Genomic DNA, 19587 nt, shown 5'->3' with positions numbered 1-19587 from the left:
GTAATACTATGTAAAGTAATGACAACTTTTGGTTTATTGAGACTAGGAATGATGGAACTACTGTCTATATAAGTAATCATACATGTTACTGTTTAACCCATTCATGTCCAACAACTAAATTTGGTCTGACAAGGAAAAATGACACAGAATATGGTTAAAGTGATAACTTATATTTTGTAATTTATTTACACTTTTGTTTACAATTTAGATTTTTCCATTGTTTTGTAAAAAAATAGTAGTCCCATATGACGAAAAGACTGAATTTAATATGATAAATAAAGTGATTAAAACTCTTTTTTTAGTCACATGGCTTCATCAATTTGATTGTCTTTTTCAGATTTGTGCACATACAACCTTAAAGAGCATGTGGAGTGTAAAATTTCAGATATGGACATCAGTGGGTTGAGCTTGCCTTTCACATTAATTGGTTAATTGTTTTGGCTCTGGTGGTGCGTTTGGAAGTGTGACTTTGATAGTCCAATGTGTTTTATTGAAAAGTCTGCATTGTAAGCTTAAATATGTTATTCAAACTGTGTGTTTGTAAGTTATGTTTTGGTTCTGAAACATTTTATTGATTCTAGTAATACATCAGTTTCACTTCTTGTGTTCTTCTTTTTAAGCAGGCAGCACAGGCACTATAAATGGTAAGCGATTCAAATAATAGCAAGAAACTCTTTCAGAACCACAAAACGTATCGCACAGTGCTTCAGTGTGCTTCTGTCTGTAGACACACTTCTGGGCACTCCATTCATTCATATCATGGTTCGTATCATGGAAAACCTAATTTCCTAATTTTTTAATAACAAAGTTTGATGTAGAACATAAACATTGCCAAAGTATCAAACATACTACTTCCTCATCTGTTCATGAAAACCAAGAAAAAAACTGCCTATTTCAAATTTACTTTGTCACGAGCCTACAGCAGTTTAGCCCCGCCCATTCACAGAGGTTTTAAGGAGTGTTTCAGCCTGGACTGCTTTTTTAATGAAGCACAATACAGGAGTGCCAATCAGAAAGGAGCTCATTTACATATATCTGACTTAAAAGCACAGAAACAAAACCAGTCAAAGGGATTATGTAATAATCAGTTATGACTGTTTTTGATACATAAAACCACACATATATCTTAAGTGAACCTCAGGGGAAGAAATAAAATACAAAGAAATATATCTGATATATATTTATATGCCCATTAAGGAACTGGTAATATGTTGTATATCTATATGTGCTTAATTTATTAATATCTTTGATATAAGATGAATGAATGCAGTGAGAAATTAATATATAGCCAAACTACAGTTTGAGAATCAGAAGCGTTTTATTATGTTCTCATTCTCTAACATATTTTGTCAATAATACTGTGTATTTATTTATGCTGCTGCCTTTTACTAGACTAATTTATGAAGTTAGATTACAGGCCAACACTTAATCTGCTGATGCAACACTGAAATGTGTCCTATAATCATGGAGTGATAATAGATTATATCTTGTCACACCAGTAGCTTAAACCTCATTACGAAGAGGGCAATATTTTAAAAAGTGAAGCCCTGTGTCTCGAGCCTGAGCTACACCCATTTAGACGCTCTTGTGCTCAGCCTGTGGGGGTGGGAGTGGTAGACAGGTCTGTACAGTAACTTAGTCATCATGAATGTCATTTGCTCAGCCTGCTCCTGAAATGAAAATATGTACATGTACAGTATATTTTTGTACATTGAATGTATGTTTGTTTCTTTTGTTACGGCCCTCAATGACACATTGGTTTAATTCAGAAGTTAATAAAATCTGGATTCGGATGTTTTTCTGAACCATGGCTACAGAGTTTGTTGTTGTGTTGCTTTGGTAACGTTCTTTGGGCTCCACTTGGTAGGTCAGGAGGAAATGTGCAAACAAGGTTGACAGATTTATATAAATGAAATTATTGCAGTTGCAGCGGTAGGTGGATGTTTTCTGTGACTTATTTGCATGGAGAAGAGCTTAGCCTTCACAGCTTGACATTGATTGTTGATGTTGGCAACTTCAGCTACAGGTAGTGAGACTTTTTTTCCTACTTGTTCATCTGCTTTTACTGAAGGCCCTCCCTCAAAGCTTTCTGACTAATGTAATGATTTCTGTGTTGGGAACTGAAGATTAGTGGTTGTGTCATGCAATAAATAGCATCTTGTCATATAATTTAACATGTAATTTGTAAATTCCTTATAATTTCAGTTAATCCTTTTGATAGTCTAAGTATTTTTTCTATGTGTTGACATCATTCAAGCTTGTCAAATGGTAATGAATGGAATGTGCATGCAATTATGATGCAATAAAATTCAGAATTTGCCTGTTTATTTTTTCAATTTCTCTGTTTTTGTTTGGTTTTACTGCTATTGCCATGCAGATAAAGGCATGAAGAAGGATAAGGTTAGGTACACATACCTATTTGACAGGTGCGTAGAAGCAGTAACATTAACCTGGTTACTATCTGTAACATCTCAGTGATAAGATAACCTTGCTAGTGTTAGCATGCAGAGTTATCAGTGGTTCAAGGGGCTTTCAAATATGAGCTTTTACTCCTGAGCTGTTGGATAGACATCAGCTTTAAAGGAGAGACAAGGATGTTTTGTTCTTGTTTTCAATTAAATATAATTACATGCTCTGAGTAGTAAAACAAAATACAGCTGAATTCAGACTTTAAAGGTGTGTTTTGATGAGTTACTCTGTCATTTACTCCTCTATGAAAGAAAGGTCATTTTCTGGGTGTGGATTTTGTATGTTAATGATCACTGCTCTCATTGGCTGTCTCGGTAGAGGGGAGAAGTAAGGGGTGGGATCACTGTGCCATGTTGAAGAGCTCAAACAATGGCTGCAGCAGCGCACACTATACAGACCATAGATGTTCAACTTTCTGAGCTTGTTTTACACTAAAGGCCAGATACAATCACTAAATACTGAGCATATAACAGCCAAGCATGTCAATACACAGCAATATTTTATGTAGAAACCTTGTAATTTGCTTTGTAAGTTGTTTTTGTTTACATGTTTTGCCACCTCTAAGGTGCAAATTTCCACTAGCCTGGTAACAGGGATTTCAATGTTACGTTAGCATGTTAGCAAGTTAACAGAAGTGAATAACTGCATTTCATAGCATCGCTTCAGATTAATTGCAGATATCTGAAGCTCATAGCAGACATTGAAGTGATATATCCTTTACATTTTATGGTTATTCAGTGAAAGTATGAAGGCTAGCTGAGTGGGCCGGGTTATTCAGTGGAACCATGAAGGCTGGCTGATTGGGTGTGGTTATTCAGTGAAAGTATGAAGTCTAGGGGAGTGAGTGTAGTTATTCAGTGAAAGTATGAAGTCTAGGTGAGAAGGTGTGGTTATTCAGTGAAAGTATGAAGTCTAGGCGAGTGGATGTGGTTATTCTGTGGAAGCATGAAGACTGGGTGAGTGAGTGTGGTTATTCGATGAAAGTATGAAGGCTTGCTGAGTGGGCCGGGTTATTCAGTGGAAGTATGAAGGCTGTCTGAGTGGGTGTGGTTATTCTAATGGGGTTGGATGTTCATTCCAAGCATCTAGCAGTTTTTTTTACTAGCCTGTGTCTCCTTTAATCCCACTCATTCACCAATGCATTGTACATAACATAAGAGTAAGATGAGTAATGGTTAAAGAGACCTGTATTTACACAACAGGGCCCCTAGGTCATCCCCATCTGAGGGTGCTATAATGGTGGAAAATGACACCCAGGACTCAACACAGGAGAGTGTGTATGACCGGGCAGCAAGAGTCATCCAGAGGATGTGGAGGAAGCATGTTGTCAGTGACCTTACTGCACTTTACACATAAATACAGATTGGCCTGCATTTCACTCCCTTTCCAGCTTGCTCAGATATATTTCCAGTGTAATCAAACCAGTGCATGCTTTCTGCTTTCACTGTTTAGAACATTGCTGTTTTCAAATACTTCAAGAGCCTGGTGAACTTCCGTAGTCAAGGTGACCCACGACTCCTCCTCAAATACATCAACCCCAGAGAGGTAATTCAACTGTAACAAAGTAAGATTAATTATTTATCACTATACACAACAATTTTGGTTTTTTTTTTAGTAAAATGAACTTTGTTGGTATAAGTAACTAATTTTTGCCCTCTCTGTCATCCTCGCCGAATTCTGGCATTGTATGCTCAATGTACGGAGGAGTATAAAATCTGACATAATTCCTATTTAGTATTTATATGGTTTGGGTTGGAAATTATGTTCATCTTGAGATGAGACATGCCCAACAACCCCACTCATATCAGAACACAACTCTGTATTTACTTCATGTTTGCCAAATAGCATTAGTTATCATTGGTTTCCAAATCATATAACATTATATGATATAATATAGGTGATTGGCATTACAACTAACTAAAATGAATATATTTACAGTAACTCTCTTTACAACAGTTCTATAATGTACTTTCTTTTTTAACAGAAAAAAATTCAACTTTAACAGAGGGCATTAAGAGGTTAAGAGGGCATTTTTATGTTACGCTTTTGTAAAAGGTCCCCATTCTGACCTGGAAGTCAACAGGTCAGAATGGGGACAGGAGTGCCAACCAGCACTGTTGTCTCCTACCATAAAAAAAAAAGCGTGGATAAAATTTCAGCTCAAGAAAGTTTTCCTCCCATTAAAGGGGAATTCCACTGATTTTTCAACCTTTCTGCCTAATTAAATCATTAAGATGTAATTGTAGTCATTCAGAGTGATTAGATGTGCAAAACTGGTTGGAAACGGTTGAAGTCAGAATTGTTCACAGTGCTGGTGATAGGAACCAGACGTCTCAGTTCTGAGTTTAATGCCTCTAAAAGCTTCCTCACAGAAAGTTATTACTTGAAGTAGTTACAAATACAAATTGTCTTATGACAGTCTTGTGACAAGGTCTTGGCCTAAAATTAAAAAAAAAACTTTTTTAACAATCGTTTCATGGAGGAGAGGTACATTCAGGGTGTTCTGAGGTAAAGTAGTCTGAAAAGAGAATTTCTTTTTAGATTTGCCACTATTTTACCATTTTCAAAATTACAGCTCAGAACATGTGTAGGTTTGGATAGTGAATAAAACTGTGTTGTAGACACCATGACTCCTGGTTTCCTATCACCATCACTATTAAGAAATCTGAATCAGTAAGTTTCTCTACAATAAACCATTTCACATCAAAGCAGCCTGAATGGTTTTATTAACATCTCAATACTTAAAGTATGCAAAAAATTTAAACACTCCCCTTTAATCCTTTTTCTTCCTCCTGTTCTGAAATGAAGCATTTTATTTTCATTTCTTAGTAACTTCCTCGGAATGGAATAATACAAATAGTCTTGTTTCTGTGGTCTGTTTCCTGTTAATATGTTTATTGTTAGGTTCCTTTAAACTATAAGAGACTGTAAACAAGCATGTAAACATAGTTATTAAGAGTTATTATGTATGAATGTGTTTGGCTGTAGGCTGATATGCTGGATGCTGCTTCAGGTGTCTATATACGATTCAGGCTGGGTGGAGTAAGTACTTGGTGTTCATCCATAATTACTTAGCTGCTCTCTGGCTGTTAAGCCAGTGCAGTCTTACAATGATTTTCTCCTTTTGCTAACTGATCTTTATACTTCCATTTTAGACAAACTTTCCTCCAACCATCTACTACAAGATCTTCACCCACCGTCCGATTGTGGATCTGTGCGCCAGCAGCCCAAAGGACTACACACATAGTGGACAGAAGAGGCCTGTTCCCAGGCAGATCCATAATGGCCAGCCTTTAGTCCACGATGACCACTCTGGCTGGTACCGTCGGGTGGAGAACAATGGCTGGAGGCTGCTGTCCGGCAAGGTGGCTCTCAGTTCCTAATACCTTCTGAGTTACAAATACTATTTCATTTGTTAGACGACATCATCAGCAGACTATCATTTGATCATTTTTAATGTATTATGATATGTCAGGCTTAAATGTCATGTGGTGTTTTATGGAATATTTTATGTTCTTATCATTACATTTACACTGATGTCATTTGGTAGATGTTCTTATCCAGAGCGACTTACAGTTTAATCATGTTACGGAAGTAGGCAAATGGAGTGTTAGGCGTCTTGCCCAAGGACTCCTAAAAGTGTAGCATGGTGCTCAGGCAGGGAGTTGAACCCCAGTCTGCTGCTTAGAGGGCAGCAGTATCACCCACTACTCTGTACTTAAAGCTGTATAAATAATAACGAATAACCATTGCATTAGGAATGACTTCATTATATGGTTTCTGTTGAAAGATTTCCCTCCTTGGAGACCCATTGATTCAAAACACCAATAATAAAAGGATTGAATTCCACCACTGCAAAATCCGTAGACAGCAAGATGTCGAGAGAAAAAAGAAGATCCGGAAAATTGAGTGGATGAAAAAAATGTGAGTGCACCAGAAAATGGCACTTTATAACTGTATATATTATATATTCTAGTATTGTTGAGTACACTTAATAGCTAAAGGTATGTGGAAACCTGACCATCACACCTATATGAGCTTGTTGGATATCCCATTCCAAAATAATAGGCTTTAAAGTGGAGTTTGCCCCCCTCTGCAGCTATAACAGCATCCATGAGAAGGCCTGGCTCACAATCAGTGTTCCAGTTCATCCCAAAGGTGTTCAGTGGGGTTGCACTTGGCAGCCCCACTCTCTGAGTTTGCGTGGTCTACTGCTTTGTGGCTGAGCTGTAACTACTCCTAGATGCTTCTATTTCACACTTACAGTTGGCCAGGGCAGATCTAGCAGGACAGAAATTTCACAAACTGACTTGTGGCACAGTTGGCATCCTGTGACAGTGCCATGTTTACTGAGCTCTTCAGCACAACCCGGGCTACTGCCAATGTGTGTCTATGGAGATTGCATCACTATGTGCTTAATTTTTTTTTTACACTTTACCAATACTAGCAATGCATGTTGCTGAAACACCTGAACTCAATAATCAGTAGGGGCATCCACATGTTTGGCCATATAGTTTGTATTTTGAGTATTTGAATTTTTGACAGTGTTGACTAGGTGTGCAAAAATGCATTGACAACAAATCTAAAGGTGACGATTCAACTGCATTGATTTTGGAATGTTAGATTATAATCAATTTAAATAATATTCAATAAAATATTTGCTCATTTGTGGCAAAAACTAAAATTCTTGGCCTATTTCGAAATATATATATTTTTAATTGCCATAATTTTATTGTCTATATTCCACCACTTTGAGCAGTTCCTGCAGTCACAATTCTGACTCATACCAAAATAATTAAATCAAATTGTGGTGAAATATCAAATCTCATAAGGCACTAAATTGTTTTGTAAAGAATCATAATCATTGTAAGCTGAGGAATTTACACCCTTAGCGTTGACGACTTTACACCTGTGTGCAGGTATGATGAGGGAGCCCTGCATGCTCGCACTGAGCGTAAAGAAACAGCCCAGCTGGTGGAGAACTCCACACAGGGCATGATGAGGGTAGTCCAGCAGCAAGGCCCCGACACCATTCTGGATTGGGAGATAGATGAGCTGATTGAATGGACCAACGCACTCAACTTTGATGAGTAATTCAACTATGATTAATATACACATATATAACAGAATGCATGATTAAATGAATATAATATATACGGTACTATCACTTTAACCTATTAGACTTCAAAGGCCTGCATGTGGGCCTACACTTCCTCACTCTCACAACTTATTAGCTTACAGTAGTTAATTAATTATTTATAGCAGTTACTGAATAATGTCATATAGTTACTGAATAATGAATCTGCAGTTTAAGGGTTTAACTATTCATTGTGTTTTACTCAGGTACTTAAACGAATGGAAGGATGTGGGGATCAGTAATTCCTCAGCTTTCAAAAAAGGTAATGCTGTCACTTTAGCTTTCTTATAGCATCCCCTGCTGGCTGATTACTGACCCCTACATCTTTCTCTGTGCAGATAAACAGGTTGTTCTCTCTGAACATGATCCCTGTGAGTTTTCTCAGCTCACACAGGACAGCAGTCAGGTGGTCACCAACAGCAGTGTCCTCCCTGCTCATGTGTCCAGTCTGATTAAATCGGAGTACTCCAGATCTAACATCTCAGATTGGATCATATGATACACTTCATGGACTGACAGTGCTGATGCTGCTCAATTACCCAAAAAGACACAGCAGTTCTGCATACTTATAAATGGATACATCATTTGGGTGATTGTTTACTGGGTGATTTGATATGGAGACTAAATACAGGCTGTAGTACCTGTGCACACAAGTTTGTTTTTATATCCTTTGTTCATTTATATCAAAACCATAATCAAATGGTTATGATATAAACAAAGCCATTAAGAGTGGTTTGTAAAATGATGCATTGTAGAGACATTTACTGACTCAGAATTGTTCACAGCAGTGGTGATAGTGGTTCACACGAAGCTACCTACCAGAAAGCTATGACATGAAAAGTTACAGATGTGCTGCTTGATGCCTGAGACAGTTTTTAGTTTTGAGGTTTTTAGACTTTTGGCCTAAAATGTGGTTTTTGAAAAACAGGCAGGGCAGAGAGGTATGTGACAGCATTATACAGTAGTCTGTGAAAGCCAAAATAGTCCCCAAAGAAAACATTTTCTTTGGATTTACCACTATTTTACCTTTATAAACATTACACAGAACACATGTAGGTTCACTGGTCATTTTCGGAATTAAAATCTCTGTATTTGTGTTGTAGACTTTGCAGTGCCTGGTTCCCATCACTACCACTAAAGAAATTTGAGTCAATAAGTTTCTCTACAATTAATAATTACACATCAAACCATTCTCAGTGACTGTGTTTATATCTCAATGATTGGATTATACAGACATTTTGAAAAGATTGTGGAATTCCCCTTTAAAAGAGAAGTCAATATGATTATTTGATGATATAAATGTGTCAGATTTAGTCATATGTCAGATTTCCTGAGCAGGTTTTCAGGATGTGGGAATATATATGTATTATATAGTACTGTGAAAAAGTCATCGAACACCCTTCATTTATTCAATTTCCAGTCAAAACATCCAGGTTCAAATTATTCCTTTTTCAGCATCAGAGAACAGACATTTAACAGAAAATTACACAGAAGCCATGACAACTAAATATATCACATCAGTATCTAATGTGTCAACAATTTACCTTTATTACAGCTTCCATTTTATTCAGGAGACTTGCTTTGAAATCTGCAGGAATATTTTTATACACCTCCCAAGTTCAGTCTTAGACATTTTCTGCTTCTCATCATGCAAGTCATCTCAAATATGTGATGTCTGGCCTCTGGGGTTGTCAGTCCATGGTTCTAAGGAAACCAGCAGCTTCTTTGTTTGATTTGCAAATGTTCTTTTTGTTATTTAAGTGATAATTTTGGTGGTCTACCAGGTCTTGCATGGTTGTCCCATTTTTTCTACTTTTAATTTGGTACAGTCCAGTTTTTGAGACTCCATATTCTTTCACTTATTTCCCTTTGACTTTCCCTTCCTTAAACAAGTAGGATTATACTAAATTGTACTTAATAGCTGTTTTGACTGAACATTAACTCAGTGGTGGTCTCTGATTCTACACAGCACTACAGCTAAATATACACAGCACTATAGCTAACCCTGAAATTACATTATATTGCCCTCTCAGTTTAAAAATAAATCATGCAGCTCTTAAAGCAGAAAAAGCATGAAGTGATGAGCTTTTGGTCCTGATATCGTAGGTTAGTCCTTTTTTCCCTGGTTTTCTGGACATTTTTTTGTCCTTAAAGTGTACGAAAACACACACACACACACACACACACACGACAAAGGTCGCTGTGCTGGAGTTTTCTAGACTTTTAGCCGCAATGCTAAAAACAAAAACGTCCGTGCCACGTTACATACTGCTCGGTTTGCACGTTAGTCTGAGATAAAAAATAATCCCGATTTAAGGCTACTTTAGCGTTACTTATGTTTTCGATTGTTTACATAAGTTAGCGAATTCAAGGCAGGTTAACAACTGTAAACGGTAGTTTTGTTGTTAGCCTAAACCAGGAAGAGTGTCTTTTCTCAGTTGAAGCTAAAAGTCGAAGGCTAGTAGGCTTAGCCAAGCATTTTTATTTGGGGTTGTCCTAAAAAGAATGGATGTTGAAAAGTATTTGTCTCGTATTGGCTGCTCTGCTCCCTGTTCTCCAACTCTGAAGACGCTCAGACACCTTCACCTCAACCACCTGCTCACGGTGCCTTTTGAGGACCTTTCCATTCACACGGGGGAGCGGGTCAAACTTGACCTTCCTCTACTCTACGAGAAAATCGTTTTGAAAAGAAGAGGAGGATTCTGCTATGAAAACAACGGACTTTTCTCTTGGCTTTTAAGCCAACTGGGTTTTGAGGTCCATATCCTCGCTGCTCAGGTGAAGAACCGCTTCACGGGAGCCTATGGTCCACCGTTTGACCACTTTATCATGATGGTGACCCTTGATGGGCACCGGTGGCTCTGTGATGTGGGTTTCGGGTCTGGTTTCCAGCTCCCTCTTTCTCTTGAGACAGACAGTCCCCAAAGGCAGAGCCATGGTGTGTATCGCCTACGGGCTCAGGATAAGCTGGTCTTCATGGAAGTGCAGTCAGGGGGTGATGCTGTGAAGCCAGAACAGGACACTGCATGGAATGCATTGTACAAGTTCACCCTTGAGCCGTGTCAGAGGGAGGATTTCAGAGCCATGTGTGACTACCACCAGAGCTCCCTCAGCTCCATCTTCTTCTGCAAGTCCTTATGCTCCCTGCTGTTAGCAGATGGAAGGATTACAATCATAGGCCGCAAACTGATCATCTCCAGCTTGCCTACCGAGGGGGACCAGCCTGTGAAAACCAAAACTGACCTCACAGAAGAAGAAATTACTGAATTACTGAGGGACAAGTTTGGAATAGTGCTTTCTTCTCCATTCACCCCAAAAGATGTTGACATTGTGCCCCCACCAGTGAACTATTGAGTATTAGTTTATTTAAATGTATTACACATTAATCTGTGCAAATATGTCAAGTGAAAACTGTTAACAACAGAAACAAAGTCTTCTAATAAGTGGACAATGATATTGGTTAATCTTTTTAATATTATAACCGTTTTTGTAATCTAGGCCTATGCATGGTGTCATATTTGATATCTTAGCCTGAAAGCCAATGCTAATCAGAAATCAGTGCATTTTTCTTCTGTGCACAGTTGGAAATAAAGGTACTGTGCAGGTATATTTCTCATTCATCAGTGGAAACGCATTCTGTGGAGTGACGAATCACGCATCTTTATCTGGCGGTCTGATGGATGAGTCTGGGTTTGGCGAATGCCAGGAGAACTTTACCTGCCTGACTGCATTGTTCCAACTATAAAGTTTGGTGGAGGAGGGATAATGCTATGGGGTTGTTTTTCAGGGGTTGGCCTAGACCCCTTAGTTCCAGTGAAGGGAAATCTTAATGCTTCAGCAGACCAAGACATTTTGGACAATTGTATGCTTCAGATTTTGTGGGGACAGTTTGGGGAAACTGTTCCAGCATGACTGAGCCCCAGTGCACAAAGCAAGGTCCATAAAGGTATGGCTGGGTGAGTTTGGAGTGGAAGAACTTGACTGGCCCGCACGGAGCCCTGACCTCAACTCCACTGAACACCTTTGAGATGAACTAGAACATAGATTGTGAGCCAGGCCCTCTCGTCCAACTTCAGTGTCTGACCTCACAAATGCTCTTTTGGATGAATGGGCAAAAATTCCCACAGACACTCTCCAAAATCTTGTAGAAAGCTTCCCAGAAGAGTGGAAGCTGTTATAGGGGGGACCAACTCCATATTAATGCTTGTGGATTTAGAATGAGGTGTCATAAAAGCTCCTGTGGGTGTAATGTGTAGGTGTCCCAATATTTGTCATTATTTGTCAACATTATTTAATTTATTTCTAAATATTTTTTACTGCCATATTGGCAGATAATTTTGCTGGTTTTAATAGATAATGCTTGAAACAAACAAAATGATCTGCTAATACAGTGAAATAATGTGGTGCAGAGTAATCTAGAAGTAATGATTAGTGAGATTACTTTTTCTAGAAAAAAGTTGTCATCCAATTACATTTTGAGAGAAGTATTTAGTAACTTGAATGGATTACTTTTTTGAGTCATCACCCAACACTGGAGCTCACTATACTAACATCAACACTAGCATTATGCTGAGCCTGTTCAATGCTCTGTTCTGACTGAAGTTAGCTCTGGGAGTGAAGAGACATACTTTTTGCTTTTGTGTTTTTTTTTTGCTGCTCTTGAATCACTTTTTTCTCCTCTTAACACCCAGAAGAACCTCCTCTCCATAAAGCAGATTATTTCTTAAGTGCCTTGTTCATATCAGTCTGTCTTTACGCAGTTGTGTCATCTTGTAACAGCATGGAATAGCCCATTATAACCACGACTGGGATTTGGGCTGCATTAAAATCACAGTAAATAATCTCTACAAACACAGCTGTTAAAAAAGTTATTTTCACAATGTGAATATATTTCAAGATACGTTAATTAATATGGACATATACAGTATATCTCATTTGTATTTACAGTAGGCCTATGGCTCATGGGGGCCCTAAGCAGCTGCCTACCTTGGCCTAGTGCAATGACCACCTCTGTGTGTGATTTCTGTACTTTCTAATAAAGTCACAGATTTGCTGTGTTGGGAACCCTAAAAATAATGTGTTGTAATGTTTCTTATAACGATTACAACTATGCCAAATTATGTAAACCAGAGTTTTCCTTTTAGGAATTTCAATGCAGTACATGAACAATTTTACAAACTACAAAAGAAGAAAAAATTAGCAGACCAATGTTTTCCAGCTCCACCCTGCTGAAAAAAACAGCACAGACCAGAATGAATTCCATGCTGGTCTAAGCTGGTTTATGGGGGATTTAAACTGATCTAATGCTGGTCTGGTGCTGGTTTAGCTGGTCACCCAGCATGGTCGTGCAAACCAGCATCCAAAACACAACATATTTAGGTTTTGCAGGTGAATAGCCATGCTGGTCTGTGCTGGTTTTTCTAGCAGGGCAGTCTTACAGCCACCTGCACTGCGCAGTTTAAGAACAAGAAAACATGAGTGCAGTGCACACAGTGCAGGTGGGCTGAAGACCATTTATGCCGTCTCTCATTCGACTAAGAAAAACAGTGTTTGAATACGAGTTAAAATAGGCTGTAATGATTTTTTCTTTAGTTCGATGTGCACAGAATATGGCATTTTTTTTCCCCAAAATATTTCACAAACGCCTTTCCCATATTCCAGCCTCAAGGTGACAGGAGGTTTGTAACCACTGGCTTGCCGTAGCTTGATTTTTCCTCAAGAAACAAAAAAAGTGGGAATGTTGACTTGTGGGAGACTGGCTAAGGTAAATTTCTAGACTCGAGGCTGTTACATGTCTCATTTATATAAATGTATTACCATAGTTTGTCTGAATTATTTTTATACCTAGGTTATAAGACTCTTAGTCTGTAAAAGGATGCTGCTGCTGCTGCTGAGGAGAAACAAATCAGCATAGTGCGCTAATGCTAACGCTAACAGACTGCTTAGCTTCTCATTCGAATTTCCCCGTTCCACCTTAAACGGCACAGTCGTTACGTTCTGAACAGGAGTCAGAATGCGAGTGCTGCGCCATTTAAGGTGGGACGGAAACTTTGAACAAGAAGTTGGTGAATATGAAGCCAGTTTCAGCCTCGTATTAAACGGGGGGTTGATTATATCTCACACTTGAATTTCTTACGTTTTACAGCGCAGTTGGTTTCTGTAGTGTTGAACTTTTAATCCAACTCCTCTGCCTAGATAGGGCTCTAGCTAATAAACCCCCTTTAAGTGCTGCAAGCAGTGGAACTTAATCATTAAATGCAAATAAATTCGCATGATTTTAGTGTTATTTTCTCATAACCTGTGAATTGCGTGGTCATTGATTATCACTGAGTACTGAATTTGTTTTTCATTTATGTTTTACATATCCAGGTGGCTCTGCCAGTGGCTGTGCCTGGCACTCTGTACCTCATGTCAGGAACAGTTTCTGCTGCCAGTGATACCAAAGAAAGTGATCCTTCATTGATGGTTGATGAGGTACTTTTTTCATTACAGCTGCATTTGTCTGTTATGTGGGCCAGTGTTATTGTCTTAAAGCAGAATTCACTCAGTTTTTCAACATTTCTGCATGATTCACTCATTAAGATGTACACTTGTTAATTCAGAGTGGTTTGATGTGAAATTAGCAAAAACTTAGCAAGTCAGAATTGTTCACAGTGGTGGTGATAGGAACCAGACGTCTGAAGAGTTGAATGACTGAAAGCTCCCTCACAGAAAGTTATTACATGAAATGGTTACAAATATGATGACTGAGATGGTTTTTAACAGTTGCCAGCTGGCAAAATAGCACCCAAAGAAAATATAATTTTCAGATTTACCACCATTTAAGCCTTACACATAAAACACATGTAGGTTCACTGGATGTTTTGGATAGTAAATAAATGGTTATATGTGCATTGTAGACATTGTTACCCCTAGATCCTGTCGTCACCACCACAAAGAGAATCAGTATGTTTGTCTACATTGCAGTTTTTTAACATGATTTTACATCTTAAGAATTGAACTATGCAAATTTTTTTGAAAATTCGGTGCAGTTCTCCTTTAAGGTCGTTGTGAATAGAAAATAATGAACATTTTCCTTATGTACTGTAATGTTTCTGAGTGACATCAGGGAGGGTCTCTGAGCTAGCTGAGTGTTTTCATTTAATTATAGGTGGGGGTGATGGGAGGGGGAGGAAAAACATTATCTTGGTTTATAATATTTTTCCCACCTGCTGGTTTGCAGTGACATAATGGAAAATCAGAAGACGTATTAGAGGCAGGCAGACCTCTCTGCATTTTGATGGAAGATTACAGGAAACAAAAATTTTGTCTTTCGCACCATGTTTATTTTGATGAACCGTGCTTGATATGACCATGAACATGAACTAACAAGCTAAAACAATATGGATTTTAGGTTGACTTTAAATGTATTAAAGCTAAATCTCTGCATTTCAGCTTTCCCTCTATACCACCCCACACTCTCAAGTGAATTATGTGGAGTCAGAAGTTGGCCAAGTGGAGCAGGGTGTAGCAGTGCTGAGGAAATCAGCAGAGCCGTGCACAAAATGGTGTCAGGTAAGTGCCATTCCAAATAGCCACACTGGAGCTGTGACAGCATTTTGAGGAAGCGTGGCCGTCGAAAATAAGTAATGGTCCATTATATTCTCCATAACTACTGTACCTGCCAGGTTACATACTCTTTGAAAAAAGAAATGAGTTAAAAAATCTGTGCCTTACCTACTGTTTTATCACTTTCTAGGAAAAGACAACCTATGCTCTGGACAAAACAGAGGTATTCTGGAAATTGCTTCTTGTGATTATTTATATTTTTGTATCAGTAAGTTATTTTTCATTTTTATTTTTTTTAATAGCTCTGCTTGTACGTTTTTAAAATTTCAGGAATTTTATAAGACCATAGAGCCTGGTGTTGATACATCTCTAAGGACTATAAAAGGTGAAAACATTGAATCTCTTGTATGTCTTCCAATGTCCTATTAAAATATAATAGCTCAGTTTTGTGGGGTTTTGCACCATTTGAAAACCCTAGCTTACTTTGTGTACACATTTTATGAAGATTGGACCAATAAAAATGTTCCAAAATTAATTTAAATAAAAATCTGGATTAATAATTGGTTACATTTTGTAATTCTCCTATAAAGTCTGATTGGGGGTGCAAGGTTTTGTAGCAACAGCCTATACTACTGCATTTTTGCTACATACAAGATTTTTAGCCTCAAACATTGATTTATGATGTGTTTAACTGTTTCAGACACCTATGAGTTTCTGAATGATCCTCCGTCTGAGTTCTACCCAAGTGTTGGTGTTGTGGGTTTCTCTGGAATCCTTGGACTTTACCTCGCTAAAGGTGAATGTGGGACTTTTATCTTCTTCCTTTTCAACCAGTAGCTATTGTTTTCTTTATTACTGAGAATGACAGGTGCTGCATGTTTTTGCATTTGTTTTCAGGCTGCAGAGTGAAAAGGCTGCTTTTTCCTGCTGGGCTGATGACTCTGAGTGCCTCCCTGTTTTATCCACAGCACGCTGCTTCTGTGGCTAAGGCAAGTTAACTTAATGTCAGCATGAATTGGAAATTATAATGAGATGTCCTTTCCGTACTGTGATGTATTTCCTAATGAAAAACGCTATCAGGGAGGGTCTCTGACCTAGCTGAGTGTTTTCTTTCGATGATAACATCGTATTATTGGTTAAAATAATTTTTTCTTTCGCCCACCTGGTGCATGGTAACGCAATAAAAAATCACAAGATATTTTAGAAATGGGCAGTTACAAGAATGGCTTTTAAACAAGGTGATAATCATGCTTAAGATGACCAGGGAAATGACCTACAAAGGCTAAGGTCAGTTTTGTTCTCAGGCTAATTTTAACAGCATACAGTGATTCAATCTTTAGATCAGCTTGTTTCTCTGTACCCAGCTAGATTAAGGGTCTGTTCCTGGAGGAAATTCAAGCTGTGAAGTGTGTTCTAGAATAACCAACCTTTCCTTCCTGCTCTTGTCCCCAGGGATTCTCTTATGTGGAAAAGAGGGTGGAGTCTGGTATTTTGAGAATTTTTTCCATTAACCTGCTGAGCTGTACAAAGTAAATAGGCTCATCTATGTATCACATGTATCACATGTAGACATTAGTGGACTTGAGGCTGGGTAGTTTCAGTGTGCAAAATGTCACATGCATCAAAAGCTCTCTTGAAGGCAAGATGCTGTTTTTTATTTGAAGGAAAAAGCTTAACCAAGTATGCTAACATAGATCACAATGAATGGAAGATCACTGAATAATGTTACTTCATTCACTATTAGCAATATTATCACTTTTGGCAGAACTATTCCTATAACAATGTGTGAGGGATGTTACTGATGATGACATTTTTACGTAGACACACACCCACACACACACACACACACACACACACACACCCAAACACACACACATATACATATATATATATATATATATATATATATATATATATATATATATATATATATACATATATACATATCATATGCAAAAATTAAGTGTTAGCACGCTCTTTACAGAACACACACTTCTGCACTATTTAGTGCATTTACTGTTTGTGCTAAATATAAAATGTCATAACTTTTGCACAGACCACATTTCATGTTTTATTTTTTTTCAGTGTGTTAAATCCAGTAAATAAAAAGCATTGCGTATTAAAATGTGGAGAAGTATATTCTCCTTAGAGTTGTGTTAACTTATTGTTGCTTAGAAAATCAACAAAACATGTTTTCATTTTACCAGGGGTGTCCAAACTTTTGCATACCACTGTCTGTGCTATTTTCGGGGAGCTCTAATGCATTTATTATTTTTGTATTTATAAAATAAACTCTTCTGATTCGAGACATCAGACTCTAACTTTGGATCGTTGTAAGTTTTTTGAACCTTATACAGTTCTGTTTGTTTGTTGTTGTTTTTTTATTCCTTTTTTTAAATTTCTTCTTTTAGATGGGCAAAGATCAGATATCCCGCTGGGGTTCACAGGGGCGCATACTTTTGGAGGGTCTGTGGAAGGGAAAATCGTCTGCCAAGGAGGAGGTGAGGCCACGGGAAGTTAGTTATTAGCAAGTCAAGTTGTGATGTAATCACATTTCCTCTGACTGGCATGCTTAACATTACTTTGATACAAATCCTCTAGAAAAAGAGTTGCTACCTCACTGCTAACCCTGGTCCAGGTTTTGCATTAATATAATTTTAGACTTTTCAGACTATATTCATATAGATTAGGGGTTTGCATAGACTGAATCCACAGTCACTGGTCAAGGAACGGGCCTGAGTTTAGTGTGTATGTATACATTCAAATTGGGTTGTACATTATACTGTTTGCGATCATGATATTAGCCTTTGCACTTTTATTATGTGTTGTGAGCATCTTTACCAATCTCAGATGCTCCTAGTGGGTTTCTCTGGGGCTTGCGCAGACAATGTAAATCATTTTGGTCAAAACATACCACAGGCCAATCTTCAACCATGTCATATTCACAAATCTTCCAAAGTTTGTTCTTGAGAAAGGTCCTAAGAAAAAGTTTAAACCAGATTCATGATGTGTTCTTGAGTGTGTAGATTCTGTTTTCGCCTAAGAACAAATCCCAAATAAGAAAACATTAATGAATGTCAGAATCTTTGTGAGAACTGCATACGTAGATTTTCAGAATACATTTCTTCTTAAGAACAGTTGGTGGATGAGGCCCGTTGTACTCACAGTATGGAATTTAGCCATTTTGTGCAGCACTGATTCAGATTGCTTTGTTGTTGTGTTTTTTTTTGTTTTTACTAATTTATCTGTTTCCTTCCTTGTCTATCCAGAAATGAACAGTCAAAGATCAATGCCAGATCAAAGGTTATCAAGGAGAAAGCAGTAAGTGTTATGTATGTCCACCTCTCTGGTCTTTAAAATGCACCTTTCGGTCATAAACAAAAGGCCTTGCTTAGTTTATTGATACAACAGTCAAACATTTACAACGTGAGGGGATGCGGAACTATCTCAAGTGTGTACTTTATGCAAATATTCTACAAACCGTTGCTTTTGCAATATATGTTTCTTGCAACATATGCATGAAACTGTTAACCTTGCTGGTGGATGTCTTAAGAGGTTTACGTTGACATTTACGTTGAGTGGAACTGACCTACAAGTTCTGTGCATCATATGGATAAGTGAAGATGGTCCTCTAGTGTTTTAATTTAAACAGTATTTTTTAAGCCACTACCATTGTTATTGCAACGGATTGATGTTTACATCACAGTTAGCATTGTGTTAATTTGTATTATTTGTACATATATTTAAAGAATGGAATATGAATTGATTTTGTAGCCAGACAGTGTTTAATTTTTCAGTAAACCTTCTTTGTTAAAATAACTGTTTGATGTATGGTATGTTAATATCATGGTTTCATCTTTAAATGTGTGTATTTATAATTTAAGCTACTGTGTGATTTACTCGGTGTTTCCTAATGCATCAGTGACCATGTTCAGATACACTTCTAATAAAATGAGACTATGCTCGTTAAAGAATTACTATAATTCTTCACCCTGAGGGACTCGACTAGGATGGTAATAATCCTAATTTTTTTCCACATAATATTTGCCTGCAGTTCCAGCATTTTCATATTGGCTCTTATCATGATTAGTTATTTGCACTACCATTCAGAAGTTTGGGATCAGCTCTCAATTAAAGGTGTGAATCTTTGAGGTGACCACGATTTGTTGGTTTTCGATTCTATTCAAAAACTATTTTTGTGAATTAAGAACGATTTGATTTGATACAATAAAAAGTGATTTGATTCGATTCAGCAGTTCAAGCATCTTTAAGAATTATTATAATGAATTAAACATATTGATGTAACAGAATGAACTAAAAGCCTTAACAAATATTTCTCTACAACAGGAGTGTCAAACCCAACCACTAAAAGGGCCATATTAAAAAAATCTCAGTAAATCCGTGGGCCAGCTGTGTTGTTATTTCATTTTTAC

The 19587-nt window shown here is 37.7% G+C and overlaps 3 protein-coding genes across 5 annotated transcripts; all 3 read left to right on the top strand.

Moving 5' to 3' along the window:
• The first annotated feature begins 5 nt into the window (after window positions 1-5).
• cunh11orf65 (chromosome unknown C11orf65 homolog) lies at window positions 6-8667 on the top strand. Of its 3 annotated transcripts, XM_036558126.1 has the most exons (10): window positions 6-2026; window positions 2378-2426; window positions 3672-3795; window positions 3922-4014; window positions 5458-5511; window positions 5625-5834; window positions 6260-6393; window positions 7389-7559; window positions 7813-7868; window positions 7945-8667. In XM_036558126.1, exons 1-10 carry the CDS (start codon window positions 2005-2007, stop codon window positions 8103-8105), a joined length of 1074 nt encoding a protein of 357 aa, XP_036414019.1. In that variant the 5' UTR covers window positions 6-2004; the 3' UTR covers window positions 8106-8667. The 3 variants fall into 3 exon arrangements, with proteins under 3 accessions (XP_036414019.1, XP_036414018.1, XP_036414020.1); XM_036558125.1 differs by lacking the exon at window positions 2378-2426; XM_036558127.1 differs by lacking the exons at window positions 6-2026; window positions 2378-2426 and adding an exon at window positions 3300-3425.
• Window positions 8668-9740: 1073 nt separating this feature from the next.
• On the top strand, window positions 9741-11213 carry LOC118798661 (arylamine N-acetyltransferase, pineal gland isozyme NAT-3-like). Its single transcript, XM_036558129.1, has one exon. The coding sequence runs from the start codon at window positions 10112-10114 to the stop codon at window positions 10958-10960; it is 849 nt and encodes a 282-aa protein (XP_036414022.1). The 5' UTR covers window positions 9741-10111; the 3' UTR covers window positions 10961-11213.
• Window positions 11214-11883: 670 nt separating this feature from the next.
• apoob (apolipoprotein O, b) lies at window positions 11884-19280 on the top strand. Its single transcript, XM_036558761.1, has 10 exons — window positions 11884-12439; window positions 13268-13370; window positions 13976-14080; window positions 15041-15160; window positions 15345-15377; window positions 15485-15539; window positions 15855-15950; window positions 16052-16143; window positions 17566-17655; window positions 18424-19280. Exons 2-10 carry the CDS (start codon window positions 13344-13346, stop codon window positions 18427-18429), a joined length of 624 nt encoding a protein of 207 aa, XP_036414654.1. The 5' UTR covers window positions 11884-12439; window positions 13268-13343; the 3' UTR covers window positions 18430-19280.
• The last annotated feature ends 307 nt before the right edge of the window (window positions 19281-19587 follow it).

Source organism: Colossoma macropomum, unplaced genomic scaffold, assembly GCF_904425465.1.
Source record: "Colossoma macropomum unplaced genomic scaffold, Colossoma_macropomum, whole genome shotgun sequence".
Taxonomy (NCBI): Eukaryota; Metazoa; Chordata; class Actinopteri; order Characiformes; family Serrasalmidae; genus Colossoma; species Colossoma macropomum.
The sequence above is the reverse complement of the archived record's forward strand: the minus strand, read 5'-3'. Positions and strand labels throughout refer to the sequence as shown.